Source organism: Trachypithecus francoisi, unplaced genomic scaffold, assembly GCF_009764315.1.
Source record: "Trachypithecus francoisi isolate TF-2019V2 unplaced genomic scaffold, Tfra_2.0 Lachesis_group4, whole genome shotgun sequence".
NCBI classification, from domain to species: Eukaryota; Metazoa; Chordata; class Mammalia; order Primates; family Cercopithecidae; genus Trachypithecus; species Trachypithecus francoisi.
In genome coordinates, this window is record NW_022681469.1 from 101,088,986 (window position 1) to 101,110,192 (window position 21,207).

Genomic DNA, 21,207 nt, shown 5'->3' on the forward strand with positions numbered 1-21,207 from the left:
AAAATGAATCCACAGACACCTGAAAAAGAGCAATGCATCTATGTTCAAAACAGACTAGAGATACTATGTGGATACCTGCGAGTTCACAGCATCTCCAAGGCTCTCCAGGGGTCTGTAGGTCAAAGGCTGGGAACCCCTGAAAGCTCTTATTTTATCCATACCATAATCATATGCTGAAGATATCATTACTCCCATTTCCAGATAAGGACACTGAGGCTCAGAGAGGTTAAGTCGTAGAGCCAGAATTATACCTGAGCTGACTGATTCCAAAACCTAAACTCCTTCCAAGCAATGATAAAAGAATGCCATTAATGTAATTTATCCAAGATCTCCTCATCGATGCAGCTCTCTTGTGCAATAATAATTATTTAGACAAAGTATTGAATCAAAGCCATTTATCCATTCATACTTTTAAGTATATTTTAGCTTCCTTGTGTAATATAAAGGTATGTCCATATGTCTGAAATTTGGTTTGTTGTCTAACTGTGCTACATTCTCTTGTTAGTGACAAGAAGTGAACATTTATCAAAAAAAATTTCTGTAAAATGACGAAAAAGCGTATTTCCCTGAGTAACCATTTTACTAGTAAAAATGTATTATTATATAGTCTTTATTCAATGATAGTTTATTGGGCAATTCTTCTGTCAAAGGCATTGACATGGTATGCCTCTGTGTCTCCAACCAAATCTCATCTCCAATTGTAATCCCTACGTGTTGAGGAAGGGATCTGGTGCGAGGTGACTGGATCACTGGGGCAGTTTCCCCCATGCTGTTCTCATGATAGTGAGGGAGTTCTCACGAGAGCTGATGGTTTTAAAAGAGCCAGCTTCCCCTGCGCATGCTCTCTCTCTCATAGTATTTTACAGCAGTGTGAAAACGAACTAATACAGGCATTATACTAGATACCTGAGGAGACACAAAAATGAATAAAGCACAAAACTTGCCCTCATAAAGGTCACAATTGCTTTCAAAACTATATTATGGAAACCATGACTGACACATGATAGAGCAAAGTTTATCATTTCTTAGATTACGATTTCCATAATGTATACATTGCCTAGCACAAAGTAAGTAAATAAAAACATACTTGATAAATGAATGACTTATCTGGCATTATTTCTAAATACTTTTTCCCTATCAGAAATTGGTACAAATGCTAAAAAGTTTATCTTCCAGTGATATTATCACTCCAATTTTCTTGTTATAAGACCTGGTAATAAAACATCTCTCTTGACACTTTCTGACATGGAAGGGCATGTACTTTAAGTTGCTGTGTAGGTAGTCATGAGAAACGTAGGCTGAAACATCTGCATTTTTATGGCACCTTCCCCCAATGACCATCATATGTATCTGGGTATCTGAGATACATCCAGACAGGGAATTAAGAAGCAACACCCATTCCGTTTTTGAGCATTACTATGAGCCAGGCTACCTCACCTACTTTAAGCCAATTTAAGATAAACATTATTTTCGAATATTTTACAGTGATGAAAACAAAGGCCCATGCATTTCATTCACATGCCTGGCTGGAATTCTACCCTGGCTTGGCTGTCTCCGCAGCTCCTCTTTGTCATATCTAATTGCATTTCAGTCAATGAAATCTTTTCTATTGAGAAGATACTCTAAAAAAAAAAAAGCCATCATTATTATTATCATTATTATTATTTTTTTAGACGGAGTCTCGCTCTGTTGCCCAGGCTGAACAGTCAATGGTCCTGGAATACACCATGGGTCTGAGGTCCCCCAGGGTGGGACTACATCTTGGGTTTATCTACTCCAGGCTTACTAAGCTGATCATTTATGAAAAACAAAACAGTGAGATGAGTAGTACTACAACCATATCCAAAATGAAATTCTTCAATATTCAGTCCACATCTGCCAACCTCACAGTTTTTTTTTTCTAACTTTCTAATGACTATCACACACTTCCTTGCTTTGTGTCAGTGTGACAAATCCGTCATTGCCTTTTTCATTAATCATTCCATTGGCTGAGTGACTCAGGCTGTCACAGAGAAGAAAATTATAGAATTATTTTTATGGAAAACAGACACTGAAACATGATAATAAAATTTCAATTATTTTCACTCTCCTGGTTAAGATAGCTTTTTTTTTTTTTTTTTTTTTTTGGCAAGATCAGACTCATTTATTCTTTTTGAATCATTTATTTCTCAATTTAATGATTCTCTGACTGCCATTAAGTACTTCAAAAGACAACCAGGTAATAAACCAAGTATGTTTTATTTTACCTCATTTGCCTTTTCCTGTATATATATTATAGAACCCCATATTTCAGAGGAAGAATTTAGGTGTGACTGCCTTATGGATTAGAAATCGACTATATGGTCCCTTAGGCTTATAACAGTGATTCTGTAATTTTATGAACTACTGCTTCTTTTGTTCTGAGTTCTAATGAAAACAGCAACAACAAACAGAACTCTTGGTCCCATGGCTTCTCTGACCTCCCCATGGTGTTCACCAGTGTGGGCAGCAGCTGGTCAATGAAGCCCCTGAAGTCTGTGAATTAACACGAACCTTCTAACATGGGATCAGACGCTGGCCTCATAAAAGCTCAAAGCAATACCAAAGCCATTTTAAAAAGAAAGAGAAAAAGTGTGGCCAGAAACTATCTGAACACATATTATTTTAGAATTTGGCAGGGACCTTCAAATGAGAAACTCAGCCAGATAAACATAACACATCGAACAGAATTCAAACTAGGTTGGCACTCAACACATCAGAATTCTAGGATGTCCTTATTATTCCTTTCTAATTATTAAAGGAGCTTCAAGCTGCAATTTCCAGCACTGCTCTGACTTGGTTAATTTTTCCCATGGTGACCATATTTCGAGCTGACCTCCAACAAGAAGGACCAGAGGTATTAGGGTGTGTTTGTACATGCTTGTATTTGCTGGAGCTTAAAGAGGCAATAAACTTCCAATTTTCCTCCTACATCAGAAGGATCACAGAATTCAGCTCTCAATCTTTTATTTCTCCCAGGAGAGAAAAAGGCCGCAACATCATAGTTCAATAGTAGTTTTGAATCTTGGTCTGCGATTTTTTTTTCCAGCCTGATGGAAATCCCGTGAGGAGCACATTGTACTTGTAAAAATAGAGAGAATGCAATGTTTGGTTAATTATCCAGATGTGTAAAAACACAATGAAATTGGATGTAGAGAAAACTTTTGTGTCTTTTGCCTGAGTCTCTCTTTTCTTATATATTTCAACAACATACATAGCCTACTTACTGTAACCTGCCATTTGGTTACTTTCAAGGAAGGGAAAAAGATTTCATAGCTAAAGTCCAGCTTCAATCGGCTCCTCCAGAGGAAAACAAACAGTGTCAGAGAATAATATTAAAATGGAAACAATGTTTTCTTACAGAAATTTCACATATGGTAGCAGTTACTATTGTTTAAGCTACTCTCAGTTGACTACATTTCTCTGAAGTTTAGTAGGAAAAAAATAGATACACTTACACAGTCATTCTCTGCCTTGCTTCTAGGTACACATTTCATGGCAAAAAAAATTCAGAACTTTGTCAATGATAATGAGCAATGGCTTTTGAAATAAGACACAGCTAAACCTGGACACGAAGTTTCACCATCCACAGGCCTTAGTTCCTATTCTTTGCCTGGCAGGTGGAAAAAGGGAGTTGTCAACTTCAGCAATGGTACACTGAGGACCCTGAGGGTCATTCGAAGCTCCCTGCCCTGCTTGAACCCCACTTTCCCCAGCTACACAAGAGAAAAAAAAAGTCCTTCTTTGAAGAATCCACTACTGGGCTGGTGAGAGCTCCTCTGTATCCCCAGAAGGAATCAAGGCACACTGCCCTTCTGGAATCAGGCATATCATTCCCTTGTTCTCCAGCTCGTCCCAGGCACAGACTACGATAGAGCTGCCACCCATTTATGGGAGAAGACCAGAGGGAACAAGACAGCTTCAATGCCTCAAAGAGAACTTTATACACACATTGAACACCCCAGGAAAGCCACAAAATCTGGTGAAAACCTCGGGGTAATGGGTACCATGTAGCAGCCAAGAGGGCAAGATTAGGCTAGGGTAACCTACTTTGGCTTCATCTAGCCTGGGGTAGAATCTCATTTCCTTCAGTACCATTATTTTCTCTGAAGAGAGGAGTGTGGCCTTAAAATGGCCAGTTCAGAAAATTAATGAATGAGGAAAGCTGGAATTTCAGTGTTGTGGTAATCTCTATAACTTCCTAGACATTTCTAGACCATGCGTCATCTAATTTCAAGACCACATTGCTGCAATTAAAAAAAAAAAAAAGCCTTCCAACAAGAATATGACTTTATCAAAGCATCTATTTTTTTTGGAATATGGGCTTAAAAAGAAACTTGCAAAATCTATAGGCATAGACATATAGCAAAAACATTTCAATCTATAGCCAATTTTTAGTCACATAAACTTATGCAAAAATACATGCTGCCTCCCAAATGATAGATTCTTATTTTCTTTTTTTTTTAATTTATTTTTATTATACTTCAAGTTCTAGGGTACACGTGCATAACGTGCAGGTTTGTTACATATGTATATGTTTGGACGAACGGAGGCAAGATGGCGCACTTCCGGGTTCTTCATCCCCCCCCCAACTTTTCCCGCGCGCGCGAAAACGCAGCCGACGCCCGGGAAGGTGCAGACCAACTGGGCATGCGCCAGGTGACGTCAATCTGAAGAGACCAAGATTTACCTGGTGGCACCTGCGGAACGCCCCCGGACACGCCCGTGCCCCGCCTATCGCCCGCCCACTCCCAGAAAAGCCGCTCCGGACCAGTGCCATGCGCGGACTTCCCAGCTTCCCCACTGCGGTCGGGACTGTCGGAATTCCGTCCGAGAGCAGCATGGAGAACTCTGTGGGCCTCACTTGCCGGAGGCCAACAGACCTCTCCTTACCCACCTTCTTCCCCTGAAGCTAGGTGACCAAAATAAACTTGCAGTTTTGCTCCTACCCTTGCCTAGTCGCTGGTTCCTTTGCGCCCGCTCTGGTGGTCTTAGAAAAACAAGTCAGTATACTTGTGCCTGTTTGGACGAACGGAGGCAAGATGGCGCACTTCCGGGTTCTTCATCCCCCCCCAACTTTTCCCGCGCGCGCGAAAATGCAGCCGACGCCCGGGAAGGTGCAGACCAACTGGGCATGCGCCAGGTGACGTCCATCTGAAGAGACCAAGATTTACCTGGTCGCACCTGCGGAACGCCCCCCGGACACGCCCGTGCCCCGCCTATCGCCCTCCCACTCCCAGAAAAGCCGCTCCGGACGAGTGCCACGCACGGACTTCCCAGCTTCCTACTGCGGTCGGGACTGTCGGAATTCCGTCCGAGAGCAGCATGGAGAACTCTGTGGGCCTCACTTGCCGGAGGCCAACAGACCTCTCCTTACCCACCTTCTTCCCCTGAAGCTAGGTGACCAAAATAAACTTGCAGTTTTGCTCCTACCCTTGCCTAGTCGCTGGTTCCTTTGCGCCCGCTCTGGTGGTCTTAGAAAAACAAGTCAGTTGGTGCCGAACCCGGGAGGAGACCCCTCCTCAGGGCCCCCAGGGTCTGGGGAGCCTCCTCCTCCTCCTCGCTCCACGCCGCAGACGGACCAGGACCTGAGACCCGCTTCCCTCACTCTCACGGCCTCTCTGGGGTAAGTGCCCTTGTCTCCTCTTTACCTCCCTCGGCCAGAAATCCTGCGCAGGTCCGGGGTCCATTTGGAGCCACCAAGTGGCTCGGGAGACCCGTTCAGGACGGAGACGTCCGCCTGAAGGTAATCTCCACTTAGGCTTCAAGAGCCTCTCGTCTGTCTCTGCTGGTTCCAAAGGACGCTTTGAAGCCAGGCAGGGATCCATTCCCATGTCCATTGGGTCCATTGTTGTCGGTAAAGAGGAAACAAATGGGAAACCCCCAGTCCAAATTTCCAAAGAGCACTCCCTTGGGGTGCCTCCTAGCCAATTTAAAAACCTTACAGCTTGAACAAGACCTTAGGAGGAAGCGGTTAATTTTCCTTTCCACTGTGGCGTGATCGACCTCAGCAATTTCTGCCAGTGGCTAGGCAAGTGGTCTGAAATTACGTACATACAAGGCTTTTGGGCCTTACGCTCTCGTCCCGACCTGTGTAGCCGGTGCTCTTCGGCCCAAGTTATGCTAGCCAAGGACGCCGGCTCACAGGAACCCGAAAAAGAGGAGTCTTCATTCCTTTCTGTTCAGCCGGAGGATCTAGGGTTTCCCTCACTTCCGCCCTATACTTCTCCTCCCTCCGCCCGGACTCCTCCTTCCTCTTCCTTACCTACTAGTAATCCACTCAGTCCCGTGCTTCCTTCGGGGCACCCAACTGGCTGTCTTGAGTCTCCTGTCTCTGCACACACCCGCTCTAAGTGCCCTGCTGATGCCTCCACTCCTGCCCCACACCCTCCTACAGTGTTAGCACCTTTGCGAGAGGTGGCTGGGGCGGAGGGGGTAGTCAGAGTACATGTCCCTTTTTCATTGGCCGATCTTTCCAAAATTGAAAAGCGTTTAGGGGATTTCTCAGCTAATCCCACCGTGTACATAAAGGAATTTAGATATCTTTGTCAGGCTTATGACTTAACTTGGCATGACCTCCAGGTTATCCTAACCTCCACCCTAAACCCTGAGGAGCAAGAGCGCATCCTAGCGGCCGCCAGGCAGCACGCCAACCAACTACATTTAACTGATGCCACCATCCCACTAGGGGAGCAAGCAGTCCCCTCGGCAGACCCAGACTGGAACTACCAAGCAAACCAGCCTGGGCGCCGTAGGCGAGACATAATGGTTCAGTGTTTGTTGGCTGGTATGCAAACAGCCTCAAACAAAACTGTAAATTTTAACAAATTAAAAGAAATTATACAAAATCCAGAAGAAAATCCAGCCGCATTCTTAAATAGGCTGACTGAGGTTCTAACCCAATATACCCGGTTAGATCCGGCCTCCCCCACAGGGGCCACCATTTTGGCGTCTTATTTCATTTCTCAATCAGCTCCTGACATTCGTAAGAAACTTCAAAAGGTAGAGGATGGTCCTCAGGCACCAATACAAGATCTGGTTAAATTAGCCTTTAAGGTCTATAACTCCAGAGAGGAGACGGCTGAGGCAGTGCGACAGGCACGCCTCAAACAGAAGGCCCAGCTCCTAGCAGCGGCTTTACAGCCCAGTCGTAACCCCAGGCCAGAGAGTGCACACTCCGCAGACTCCAAGGCTACGAAAGGAGCCTGCTATAAGTGCGGCAAGGCAGGACACTATGCCAACAGGTGTCCGCAAGGTCCCCGAGCCCCAACGCAGCCTTGCTATAAGTGCAAGGCGTCAGGACATTGGGCCAATGAATGTCCTAAGCCTCGTCCACCAGCAACCCCCTGCCCTGCTTGCCAGCAGGGAGGACACTGGAAGTCTGATTGCCCCACCCTGAGAACAGGTGCTGCGTCTCCACGTGACCCCCTTTCCCAGGATCCTGGGAGCTCCTTCCAGCTCCTACATCTGGACGACAATGACAACTGAAGGTGCCAAGACTCGGGGACCCCCATCACCCTCGCAGAGCCGCAGGTAACTCTCCTGGTAGCGGGTAAGACAATAATTTTTTAATCAACAGCGAGGCTACCTATTCTGTTTTGCCGTCCTTCTCTGGACCTAGCCTTCCATCCAATATCTCTATAGTAGGAGTAAGCGGAAAGCCATCCACCCCACGAAAAACTCCACTCCTCAGTTGCTGCCTGGCCAACAACTACTCTGCACACTCATTCCTCATTCCCAGCTAAAGAGGGCCCCCACCGGGAACAATCAGTGGACATCAGTTCAACTTTCCCCCACTCGCCTCAAACTTACAAAACTTTCTTAACTAGTTCATGCTCCCTGACCCCTGGCGCTTAGCTCGCTTTCTCACCATCTTCTACATAAACCTATCAGACTTTCAATACATAACCCCAGACCCAGATCTACCTCCAGACAATAGTCCAGAGCAGTGGTTCTCCCATCTCCTAACCTTCATTGAACATCTCCAGTGGCAAGGGACACTCCGTGACTACACGGAAAATGAAGTCTCATTTTATACTTATATTGCTGTTTCACTCATACACTCAGACCTTTGCTAGTCCGCCTACTGTATGGCAATTTTTTTCTCATCACTGAAACTTGGCCACAAGACAGCCGAACACACTCAGTAGTACATAGCTCTGCCAGTTGCCCTCCTTAAGGCTATCAAACTTCTCTCCACACAATAGAGACCCCTTTCTCATGGCTCGCACTTATCTGCCAAAGGCTAGACTTAACCTACACTGTGAATATAACCAATCTCTCCCACTGCTTCCTCTGTGAGGCTTTAGAAGGCCCCCACCTAGTGGCAGCCCCCTGCCCATGGCCTTCAACACAACTGGTCAAACATCCCACAATTCACTTACACTCCAGGCGTCACTATACCAGAAATCCAAACTGCCCAATCCTTCCTTTCCGTTATTCAACTCCAAATTCATCCTGAGGTAATCATGCTCAGGCACCCAATGGAGGCCACACAGCCCCCATTGAAGGCTATTTCTCGTCCAAACTGCCCAATCCTTCCTTTCCGTTATTCAACTCCAAATTCATCCTGAGGTAATCATACTCAGGCACCCAATGGAGGCCAAACAGCCCCCATTGAAGGCTATTTCTCGTGCAACTGATCTCTCTCTAAAACTCTTAACCATACAGCCATTAACTGATCCCTCTATGTCTCCGTGTCCTTGGTCCCCAGTCTAACTTTATACAGCCAGGCAGAAGTAGCAGAGCTTTTCCAGCAACTTTCCATGCCACTACGACACCCCCATAAAAAAAAAAAAAAAACGGGCTGTTTTCCTCCCTCTAGTTATTGGAATCAGCTGAAAGCCTGGCCTCCCTGCAGCGCCGAACTACCTCAATAGCCTAAGTAGCTGCCCAAAACAGGCGAGCCCTAGACTTGCTTACAGCTGAAAAAGGAGGCACTTGTCTCTTCCTTGGAGAAGAGTGCTGCTATTATGTTAACAAGTCAGGCCTAGTAGACACTAACATTCAAACCCTCAATAAGATAAAAAAACTGAGATACAAAACCTTACCACCCCAACCTTGCCAGGACCTTCCTTCTGGGTTTTGCCCATATTCCGACAAATGCTTCCATACCTCGTTCCTATACTAATACTGTGCCTTATTTTATTCTTCATCCGTACGTCCAAATGCCAACCATGGGCCCCGACCTTAACGACGCCCCTTAACAGCAGGAAGTAGCCAGACAGACCACGGCGCCCCTTTATCACTATTACCAATAAAAGGTTGGACTGTTTGGACGAACGGAGGCAAGATGGCGCACTTCCGGGTTCTTCATCCCCCCCAACTTTTCCCGCGCGCGCGAAAATGCAGCCGACGCCCGGGAAGGTGCAGACCAACTGGGCATGCGCCAGGTGACGTCCATCTGAAGAGACCAAGATTTACCTGGTCGCACCTGCGGAACGCCCCCGGACACGCCCGTGCCCCGCCTATCGCCCTCCCACTCCCAGAAAAGCCGCTCCGGACGAGTGCCACGCACGGACTTCCCAGCTTCCCTACTGCGGTCGGGACTGTCGGAATTCCGTCCGAGAGCAGCATGGAGAACTCTGTGGGCCTCACTTGCCGGAGGCCAACAGACCTCTCCTTACCCACCTTCTTCCCCTGAAGCTAGGTGACCAAAATAAACTTGCAGTTTTGCTCCTACCCTTGCCTAGTCGCTGGTTCCTTTGCGCCCGCTCTGGTGGTCTTAGAAAAACAAGTCAGTGCCATGTTGGTGTGCTGCACCCATCAACTCGTCAGCACCCATCAAGTCATCATTTATATCATGTATAACTCCCCAATGCAATCCCTCCCCCCTCCCCCCTCTCCATGATAGGCCCCAGTGTGTGATGTTCCCCTTCCCGAGTCCAAGTGATCTCACTGTTCAGTTCCCACCTATGAGTGAGAACATGCGGTGTTTGGTTTTCTCTTCTTGTGATAGTTTGCTAAGAATGATGGCTTCCAGCTGCATCCATGTCCCTACAAAGGATGCAAATTCATCCTTTTTTATGGCTGCATAGTATTCCATGGTGTATATGTGCCACATTTTCTTAATCCAGTCTGGCACAGATGGACATTTGGGTTGATTCCAAGTCTTTGCTATTGTGAATAGTGCCGCAATAAACATACGTGTGCATGTGTCTTTGTAGTAGAATAATTTATAATCCTTTGGGTATATACCCAGTAGTGGGATGGCTGGGTCATATGGTACATCTAGTTCTAGATCCTTGAGGAATTGCCATACTGTTTTCCATAATGGTTGAACTAGTTTACAATCCCACCAACAGTGTAAAAGTGTTCCTATTTCTCCACATCCTCTCCAACACCTGTTGTTTCCTGATTTTTTAATGATTGCCGTTCTAACTGGTGTGAGATGGTATTTGATTTGCATTTCTCTGATGGCGAGTGATGATGAGCATTTTTTCATGTGTCTGTTGGCTGTATGAATGTCTTCTTTTGAGAAATGTCTGTTCATATCCTTTGCCCACTTTTTGATGGGGTTGTTTGTTTTTTTCTTGTATATTTGTTTGAGTTCTTTGTAGATTCTGGATATTAGCCCTTTGTCAGATGAGTAGATTGCAAAAATTTTCTCCCGTTCTGTAGGTTGCCTGTTCAGATACTCCTTAAAAAAAAGCCATCATTGACAGGCATAGGTGAACAAGATGCATCCTTTTCCCACCTACTCTGAGTTCAGTGCCAATTTGGAGAAATCCAGCATGAAGCCAGGTGACTCAATGAGATGAATAAACCCTTTTGTTTAAAATGGAGACTACAGTTAATTTGACTTTTAAATAAAGAGTCTGAACACACCGGGCCACAGTCAACAAACTGAATCTTTGTTTGCTCACTGTAGATACAATTCAGAAGGATGAAGCTGCATAATAGATGTAACTTAGCATTTCTCATTTCCAACCTAAACATCTCATCTAATCAAATACTATTTAGGTCTCTATGCTGCCTGCTCCAGCGTGGTAACTCATTCCTGACAAAGCTTATAATGACTTCTGATTTACGCATATTCTTTTCCATGCAACCTCAGTATATATGTATTGACTTGATTTGGATATGCTGTACAAAAGCCAGAGATCAAACTTGCAAACATTTCCATATGCCCTTATTCAGTTCTTTAGTTACATCTTAAACCTTGATTTTTGTAATATTAAACTCATTAAATAGTCACAAATCCATTTTCAATTCTAAAAGATAATATTGGCAAGTGCAGATGAACATAACTGAAAATAGAGATTTGTCATAGGTTCAAGAGTTAAAACAGCTTGAATGTTATCTAATAAAATTCAGCAAGTTCCAAGCCTTGAGAAATAATTGCATTCCAAAGACTTCAAGTCCTTATATCACTTGAAACTTCCACTTACTCTATAAAACTTAATGATCAAAGCCAAGTCTTTATGATTAAAACAGTCTTGGCCAGAAAGACATTCAAGAAGCTAGAGAACTTATTTTCTGTTTGTGCAAGGTTGATAACCTTAGAGTTTCAGCATTAAATATGGAAGGGGGCGTTTGATTCCCTTCTACACAAACAGAATCTGAAGCAGGTCCTGGAGACAGTGCAAGTTCAAGGTGAGAGCACCCAGCTTGGTGAACAAGCATTCTGGTGAACAAGGCTGCACCACTAGCTCATTTCTTCACCACCATCTTCAGGTTCTGGAGTCTGACTGCTTAGGTTCCAATGCTGGCTCCTCCACTTTCTGGCTGGGTGACCTTGGTAAGGCACACCTAACCTCACTAAGCCTCAGTCACCTCACCTGTAAAATGGGAAGACTAATCATAGCACCTATTTTTTAAGGCAGCTGTTAGGATTAAATGAGGTAATGCATAAAACAGTGCTTAGCATGATGTCTACCATACAGTCCATTCTCAATAAACATTCTCTAGTAAAATCTACAGATAAAATACATGAACTAGATGTTCTTAAAGGATCCCTTCTAGCCATTAAATTTAATGGTCCCAAGCCCGGGCTAATAGGATGATGGTACAGGCTTACATAGAACGCTAATAATCATAGGCCTACTTCTAGAATCGCTCTCCCACCCCACCTTGGTTGCCACCCCACTGCATGTCACTGCTTGAAATTACCCTATTACAAATATCTATCCATCAGGTAGGCTCTGTCTCTACTCAAATGCAAACATGTTGAGAGTCCATCATATTGGGTTTAATTCATCAGGTCCTTTCTATGGAACTTTCTATGGAGCTGATAACAAGTCAGAATGGGGAGAGAAACAGAACAATCATGATAGGGATGGAAGAAGCATGGAGAAATACAAGTCTGTACACAATAGACTGAGAAGAGGAAGGCTGAGGTGGGAGGATGGCCCTGGAAAACAAGGGAGGCCAAAGGAGAGTCCCGAGGACCCAGGACATAGTGCAGGAAGAGAAGGGCAATGAAACGGAGGCGAGAAGAGCAGAAAAGATCATTACTGGGTACTGAGCTTAATACCTGGGTGATGTAATAATATGTACAACAAACCTCTGTGATACATGTTTGTCTATGTAACAAACATTCACATGTACCCCCAAACCTAAAATAAAAATTTTAAAAAAAGAAAGCGGCTGGCTGCAGTGGCTTACACCTATAATCTCAGCACTTTGGGAGACTGAGGTGGGCAGATCACCAGGTCAGAAGTTCAAGGCCAGCCTGGCCAACAGAGTGAAACCCTGTCTCTACCAAAAATACAAAAATTAGGCGGGCATGGTGGCATGTGCCTGTAATTCCAGCTACTTGGGAGGCTGAGGCAGGAGAATCACTTGAAGCCGGGAACTGGAGGCTGCAGTGAGCTGAGATCGTGATGCTGTACTCCAGCTTAGGCAACAGAATGACACTTCGTCTCCAAAAAAAAAAAAAAAGCGGGGGGCGGGGGGTCCTTTCCATAGAAAGTTCCATAGAAAGGACCTGATGAATTAAACCCAATATGGAAAGATGCAGGAAAGAAATATCAGTATTTTTATTTTATCTAAAGGCAGCCTTGCATGAACTTCATTCTATAATAATCATTACACACTGTGCTTAGTATCGAATAAAACAAACAAACATGGCTCTCGCATACTGGGAGCTTGCCACCTAACCCAATGGGCCATGATGACTTCAATAAAGGTCGTCAGACACTGTACTTTCAACAGGGACTTCACCCATGCAGATGAAGATAAAGTATCCCATTAAGCTCCCTAATTCATTTTTAAATAGCTTCAAAGTTTTGTCTCTATTGGGTCCTCAAATAAATTATGGTTGCAAAACTGTTTATAAAGAGAGTCTGCCCTTTTTTGCTGATGGAGAAGAGATGTCCCGTTTTAACCACATGCCCTGCTAGTTTGGAAGCATTCCCATCCATTGCCACAACCTCCCACATGCGCTGACTCTTCCCCTTGAGCGGCACATAAAGACACAGGCTCAGAGAATAACGCGCCGGTCCCCCATCGTCACCTGCCTGCCTTCCAGTGAGGGCTGTTTTGCTTTAACTTCTACCCGGGCTCACGTACAATTGAGAGGATGCTAAATGTGTCTGTGCCTCAAGAACAAGGGCAATCTCACTAATAGTTACTGGCTCAGAAAGGATCACACTTATAAAGAAAGTTAATTATGGGAATTAAATGCAGCTTGTTTCTCTTTTTGAAGTATATTTTTTTCATGTCTTGAGGAGGGTGATTTACAGACACATTTGTCTCTTTTTAGGGAAAATTAATTCCAGTTGGCGTTCTGGGCAGACATGAAGAGAAGGAAGAAGATAAAGCAGCTTCTCCCCTCTCCTCTGCGCTGAGGGCAGGCCCACGCCACTTTCTCTGGTGTAGCCACACCATCGTCCACATGGCAAGGCAGGAGCCTGGGGTGGGTCCTGACACATTTTGCTGCTGCCCATATAAAAAACAAGCACAACTTCTAATGTCAACTGCTAAGCTCCATTTTTTTTAGACAAAGTAACTATTGCTTTTAAAAATGATTTCAAAATCATAGACAGAGTAGAGGGGACAATGCCATATCCCAGCAATGAGTTAGCGGAGCTTCTATTAACACTTCAGCTCTTGTCTACAGGCATTAGGCTGTGTGCTTGGGAGTCATAATATATTAACCCAGCTTTTCTTTTTTTTTTTTTTTTTTTTTTTTTTATTATACTTTAAGTTCTAGGGTACATGTGCATGACGTTTATATCATGTATAACTCCCCAATGCAATCCCTCCCTCCTCCCCCCTCCCCATGATAGGCCCCAGTGTGTGATGTTCCCCTTCCCGAGTCCAAGTGATCTCATTGTTCAGTTCCCACCTATGAGTGAGAACATGCGGTGTTTGGTTTTCTCTTCTTGTGATAGTTTGCTAAGAATGATGGTTTCCAGCTGCATCCATGTCCCTACAAAGGACGCAAACTCATCCTTTTTGATGGCTGCATAGTATTCCATTAACCCAGCTTTTCAACATGAATGGTAATAGTAGTCGTCACGTGTTGGGTACTCACCACAGTCACTAGGCTAATATCTGAGGAGGATTATCTAATTAAATGCTCAAAACAACCCTATGCAGTAGGTAATATTATTATTTCCAGGCTCCTTTACACCAAATCAAGGTTCTGAACAGCTGCTCCAGACCCCTTGAGCATCAGGTTCCTCTCATTCATAGCACACAAATATGAAGATATTTAGGTCTGGTGCATTTACATTGAAAAGCAGAAAACCATTCTGAATTTGTGCGTTTATTTTTTGAAGATGGCTCTACAAACTGAGCAGCACTATTCAGTTTTCCTAAGAGTGTGAGAAAATTAAGAGTTTAGAAGAGAAAGGAATTTTCTTTCTTGAAAAATCTAGAATTTTTTTTTTTGGTGGTGGCAGCAGCGAGAGGGAAAATGGGTAGGTACTACGTTAAAATTACACACAGATGCTTAAAGAGTAAGTCTAAATAACTGCATTTGAACTTCCAGTAAAGCAAAATATCCTTGTAAGTGATCTAATCGAACAACTCCTCTGATTGTTAGATGAAAAGCAGAGGCCCAGGGAGGCTGAAAGACTTTCCTGAAATCATCCAGGGAGGAGCAAAGCCAGCCCTGAATCCCAGGTCTCCTAATGATTAATCCAGAATGCCTTCCACTTCTCTTTTGTGCCACATGGCCTTAAAACAGAAGACAACCCAGATGGGACCAATGAGACTGGAGAAACACAGCATTCTAATATTTATGATAAACCATCAAGGCATCATTATTTAGTGTTTTTTTCTTATAGAAAGAGCAGTGCCCCCAGACTGAACGTATCCCATGTAGTTCGGGGAAGAACTCCTGACAACAGCATCTCTACCTCACATCTTCCTTCATCACTCAGAAAGCACAGGTTTCCTTAAAAGTATTCATCCTGGCAGCAAGGAAGGTAAAAAGAAAACTGTCCTTTTCTACACACATTAGGAAATTATACGCATAAAACCACAAGGCAGATGTGAAATAACCAAGTCAAATTTTTCATCTGGGATTTGGTAGCTTTGCCAAACATCATGGTTTGTATCAACATCAGCATCATGGTTAACAACATCACCACATTATTTGCAAGACAAGGCATTACACATGAAGTAGATCACTCTTCTGTAGGAGGTGGAGAATGGGCATTTTCCAAATATATTGCCAAATAATGGGGAGTGTCACTTCCTATTCGCTTTCCTAACCTGGCTCTGAAATTGGTTAAAAGACAAGGAACAGCCAGAAATTACCAGGAGAGGTTCTAAGTCATCCTGACTGTATAACTGGCTTAAAAAACCTAAAGTGTAGTATGCCAAACAGTCAGAATATCCCTTCCAAATAGCTTATAAAGAGAAAAAAGAGAGAAGAAGTTGCTAGCTCCAGTTACTTGCCATTCCCTTGGAAAAACTCAGACCATTTTTCTCTTTCCCTCCCTGAAAGTGTACATCACAGACATGCTTGCCAGCATCTTTACAGCCCTTCCTCTGGCATCATCACTTGGATCTTCCTCTGGAGATCACTCATCTCCTACTCTCAGGCCTTATGGTTCAGAGTATGAGGGCCCCCATCCTGGTCCCTACCCTCCCAGGGTGTGGAGTGGGCCTCAGGCACAATTCTGGCCGATCTGTATATTCCAACCACCTGGGTCCAGTTGGTGGTTCTAGGATAGGCATGAGATCCAAGTAGATCATCTGAGATTCAGGAATCTGGAGGGGAGGAATTATTGGGAAAGGGAAGTTGAATGGATAGGCTATACCTGCCCTGCGATGGATGGAGAAGCGGGAGTGCCACATGAAAAGAACTTGCCTGAGAATTAAGCCAGAAAAGTACAAAGCAAAGTACATAGATCAGGAGAGAATGACAGGCAGAATCCTGATGACAAAGTATGGTCAACCAGATCCAGCCACACCTGACGTTAAATCAATCAATGTCCTGTTTCACTAAAGCTGCTTTAAATAGGGTTTCTGTCACTTGCAACCAAAAGAGCCTTAACTAACACACCCTTATTTATCCTTCAAAACTTGGTTTCATTGCCATCTCCTCTGCGTGGCCTTTCCTGAGGATCCCATTCTGAGGTAGCGATTGGTACCTTTCCTGTGGCTATTAGTCTTTACAGTTACTTCTCTAATTTTTTTTCTTAACTTTTTTTTCTTTTTTCAAGATTCGTGGATCAGAGATAATATTTCTCTAATTGTGCCTTTCATCTGTATTGTAATTATTAGACTTTCAGATTTACGACAGAGTCAACGTCTGATAAATCACTGAATTCCTAATATTTGTCCAGTGCCTCAAACATAGCAGATACTCAGTATATCTGTGCTCAGTTGAATTCGATGCTAAATGTTCTTTCAGTGAACACTGGACCCTCAATGGTTTCCCATTACTCTTAGAATAAAGTCCAAACTCTTTGCCATAGGCAGCCGGGCCCTGCAGGATCCACTGGCCTCTTTCTGCTCAGTTCCCACCACGGCAGCTCTGTGCTTTTCCTTGAACCTGCCAAGCCTGTCCCCACTGGAGAGTCTTTGCAATCAGTTTCTTCTGCCAGGAAAGCTCTTCTTACAGATACTGCAGAAATTATCCCACCACATCATTCAGAGTTCTGCTCGTTATCTCCTTGTCAAAGAGCCTTGCCCAGACAATCTTATCCAAAATAGCACCTCCTTCACTCTCTGGCCCTTGCCCTACTGCATCTCTTTCATGATGCTTGTCACTGCCTGATGGTACAGTACCTAGCACATATTTTAGTTATCACTGTCTACCTCTCTAGAATGTAGGGCAGGGATTTTTTTTTGTAGTTTTTCAGTGTTAGTCACCATTATATTCCTAGCACCTAGAACTGCACCTGTGTTCTCAAATGAGTGGCTGGTACATATTTTTAAAATAATCTTAAAAAGGATGAAAAAAGCAAACCTTAAAATTGAAACCAACATAGACAAATGAATGTAACTGTGTATTAAATTTTAACAGAATCACCCTTAAAAAGATAGAATTCTTTTAACTTTTAAACACAGTACTTTGATTGTAAGTGTGTAGTGAGATACAATTTAAGGATAAAAATAATTGCACCAAAAATATTAAAAATAATTTTGATGTTTCTTGTTGGTAATGGTACTCACGTAGTAATTCTGAAACCATTTTGGGCACATTGTAGAAGCAAGCAAAAGAGGAAACACACTGATATCATTAGGAACCACAGCCCTCAATGTGGGAGAAGGGGTAAACAAATATGGAACAGAGAAAAGAGAAGAGAACCTTGTGGTAGGGAATCAGAATTATGGGTATTAGTATGAAGTCATTTTGTTTCCTAGCTCTGCCCACAGACACATCCCAGCAGCAATGGGCCACTTAGTGCTTAGCACTTGCTTTTTAAATGCCATTCCCCACGAAAAAGAACCAGCATTCCATGAAGAACTGACTGATTCCAAGGCTAGAACAGGGAAAGTATAAGAAGTACAAGATGCTTCTGGAACACACATTTGTGTCAAAAAGCAAGGACATGCTTGGAGGCTAATGGCGACCTGCAAAAAGGGCACAAGAGCCAGTTGAAGGGGTTCCCAGTGACCAAATTTAAAACAATGTAAGCATCAAAAACAAAACAAATTTTAACAGATCAAATAGAAACAACAATCTGTGAATCCACAGTACTATTTTTAAAAGTAAGTAATAGTGGAAAAGGGTAAAATTTTCCCTATGGAAGAATGCCAGGTGATATCCACAGAAAGATACATTAGAAAACTCACCATTTTATCACCCCCAGTATAATAATTGATCCAGACAGAGATCATCAATGGATGCTAAAACTACTGGGTGGCATTTTTTGAGGGACCAGTGTTGAATGGTCTCGAATTATTAATTAATTACAAACAGAAACAGGTGCCTTTACAATGGCCAGATCTGGCAGACACCACCTTGACAGAGTGATCCAGTTTAGCATCATCAACAGTGGGACAAACTGACTTCATGTGCCTCCTGATGTGAGGCACCAGAAAGTACACACCATCTATGTAATATTTGTGCTCAAATGTTTTGACATAACCTAAGCACTGAGGAAAAAATCTGACAAATTCAGAATATGGGACATTCTACAAAGCACCTGGCCTGGACTCTTCAAATCATCACCATGAATGACGAGGACAACAAACAAGGTAGGTGACTGAGCCCACCTAGTGCACCCATGGTAATATGAGAGCATGCATTGAGCCCTGGGATTTACAATATGTTATGAAAGGGCCAGATGCAGTGGCTCATGCCTGTAATCCCAGCACTTTGGGAGGCCGAGGCAGGCAGATCACGAGACCTGAACAGGAGTTCGAGACCAGCCTGGACAACATGGTGAAACCCCATCTCTACTAAAAACAAAAAAATTAGCCAGGCGTGGTAGCAGGTGCCTGTAATCCCAGCTACTTAAGAGGCTGAGGCAGGAGAATGGCTTGAACCCGGGAGGCAGAGGTTGTAGTGAGCTGAGATCGCGCCACTGCACTCCAGCCCTGGGCAACAAGAGTGAAATTCCAACTCAAAAAAAGAAAAAAAAAGTTATGGAGGGTATTTTGATAATTGGGAGAATTTTGAATATAGGCTGAACCAATACTGATATGTATGTGTACATGTATATATGTATATAGATTTTAAATGAACAAACTACATTCATATGTCAGTTCTGGTGATGTTTGAAGCACACAAGGAAACGTGACTTCTACTTACCTCCCCAGTGACATAAAAGTCATTATTTTTATATTCAGGAAATATCTGGAAAAACTGAATTAGTGCACTGCAAAAAGAAGAACAAAAACAATACAAATTAATCAGAAAAATGATTCAGGAGCTCTTCATGCTAGGATATCAAATCTAACCCTTTGGCAATAGGTTTCACATTTGAAATAAGATACCACTCTGCTATGAGCTCCTGTAGGGCATTTTATTTACACAATACGTGTGGGCTTACTTTGATAATAAGAAGTTTGGACAAGTGGACATCAATACTCTGGGCATGTTTCCAAATCACTGAGTTACCAGTTTGGATCATTTAACTGTTGAGGGCACCTTGAGCAAATAATACAGGTTTCACATGTTGCATAGCAATTCCTGGAGGTAGTTCTGCAAACTTTATGATCCCATTAGCCCAGATTTGTGGTGAAGTAAGGGAAATCTTAGTTGCTTATCAACCCCCACTGTGGGGGACTCTGAACATTTCTGCTGGAGCTCCAAGAATGTCAGCATTTTAATAACCAAAGAACACAAAAACTGTAAGATGACTATAATTTAAAAGAAAAACAGCAAATGGCCACAGATATTGAAATAAATGTACAGCAGCCTCTGGGCTAAAAAAAGAAAAACACATTTACTAAAGAATACCAACAGCTGGCCAGGGGCGGTGGCTCACGCCTGTAATCCCAGCACTTTGGGAGGCTGAGGCGGGCAGATAACGAGGTCAGGAGTTCAAGACCAGCCTAGCCAACATAGTGAAATCTTATCTCTACTAAAATTAGACAGGCATGGTGGTGTGCACCTGTAGTCCTAGCTACTCAGGAGGCTGAGACAGGAGAATCGCTTCAACCCGGGAGGCTGAGGTTGCAGTGAGCTGAGATTGCACCACTGCACTCCAGCCTGGGCAACAGATTAAGACTCTGTCTCAAAAAAATAAAAAAAAAAAAAAAGAATGCCAATAGCCACTTTAGTGATGAAATAGATTTTAACAGACTCAAGGAGTGATTTCATAATAAGCAAGAAGACAGTGGATTTTTAAATGATTCTTTACTTGAACAAAATATTTCAAAAAAAAAGGAAAACAAAAACTTGTGAAACTCAGTAGCTCTATGAGTATTTTGACCCAGACTGCAGTGCCTGCGAAGCTAGGGGAGGTTTTTGGCCCAGCTTCCTGCTGAGAGACTAAAAGCCATGAACCATCCAGGGAAGATGAAAGGCAAGGAGGCTCTGAAAACCCAGGAGGATGGCGAAGTTCAAGGGTTACAAAGAGGCAAAATTGGGTCATTTCAATCACCACGATCCTAGCTCTAGCTATATTTAACTTTCAAAGGCTGCATAAAAATTCACCATGAAACACTACTGTAGAGTTTTGTTGTATTTCTGCATCCATTATTTATAGTGGCCTTTATAGCAACTAAATCTGAGAAGCTGTATTTTATAGCTTCTATGTTTGTGCTGGCAATAAGCTGGCTTTAGAATGCAGATAAAAATAGGCATTCATTCTCCACCCTTCCCTCTCCAACCTTCAGGCTAAAATCTACTTCCTTTTCTCTCTTCCTGCTTGTTGGAATGGCAATAGATAATTTAGCATAGTAAATCTCAATTAAGTCTTTGGCTTTAGCTTAAAGCTTATTTCCTTGTAGTATTTGCTGGAGAGTCATTAGGGTTGCTGGATTTAGCAAATGAAAACATAAGACATGGTTTAATTTTGAATTTCAGATAAATAACAAATAATGGCTTAGTGTAAGTATGTTCCAAATATTGCATGGAATATACTCACATTAAAATGTTATTTGTTGTTTATCTGAAATTCAAATTTAACTGGGCCTTTTGTGTTTTATCTGACAGTCTTAGTTGGAGATAATCTCCCAGGTTACTTCTATCTCGAAAATGGCAGGATTCTCCAGCTCAAGTTTCCAAGGCAAGGCTCCACTTGAGGAAATTATCATCAAGTTTCATTTCACAGTTTTGATTTCACAGCCAAAAAATTGGCTATTTTTTTAAAGCAAGCACTTGGTAGCATG

General features: G+C 43.2%; 1 protein-coding gene across 3 annotated transcripts in view; it reads right to left on the minus strand.

Moving 5' to 3' along the window:
* Positions 1-21,207, minus strand: part of CPVL (carboxypeptidase vitellogenic like) — a 167,793-nt gene that overhangs the window by 87,256 nt on the left and 59,330 nt on the right. For all 3 annotated transcript variants that reach the window (XM_033193757.1, XM_033193759.1, XM_033193758.1), the window contains exon 7: positions 19,181-19,247. In XM_033193757.1, coding sequence (XP_033049648.1) covers positions 19,181-19,247 — 67 coding nt within the window. The remainder of the gene's footprint in view (positions 1-19,180; positions 19,248-21,207) is intronic.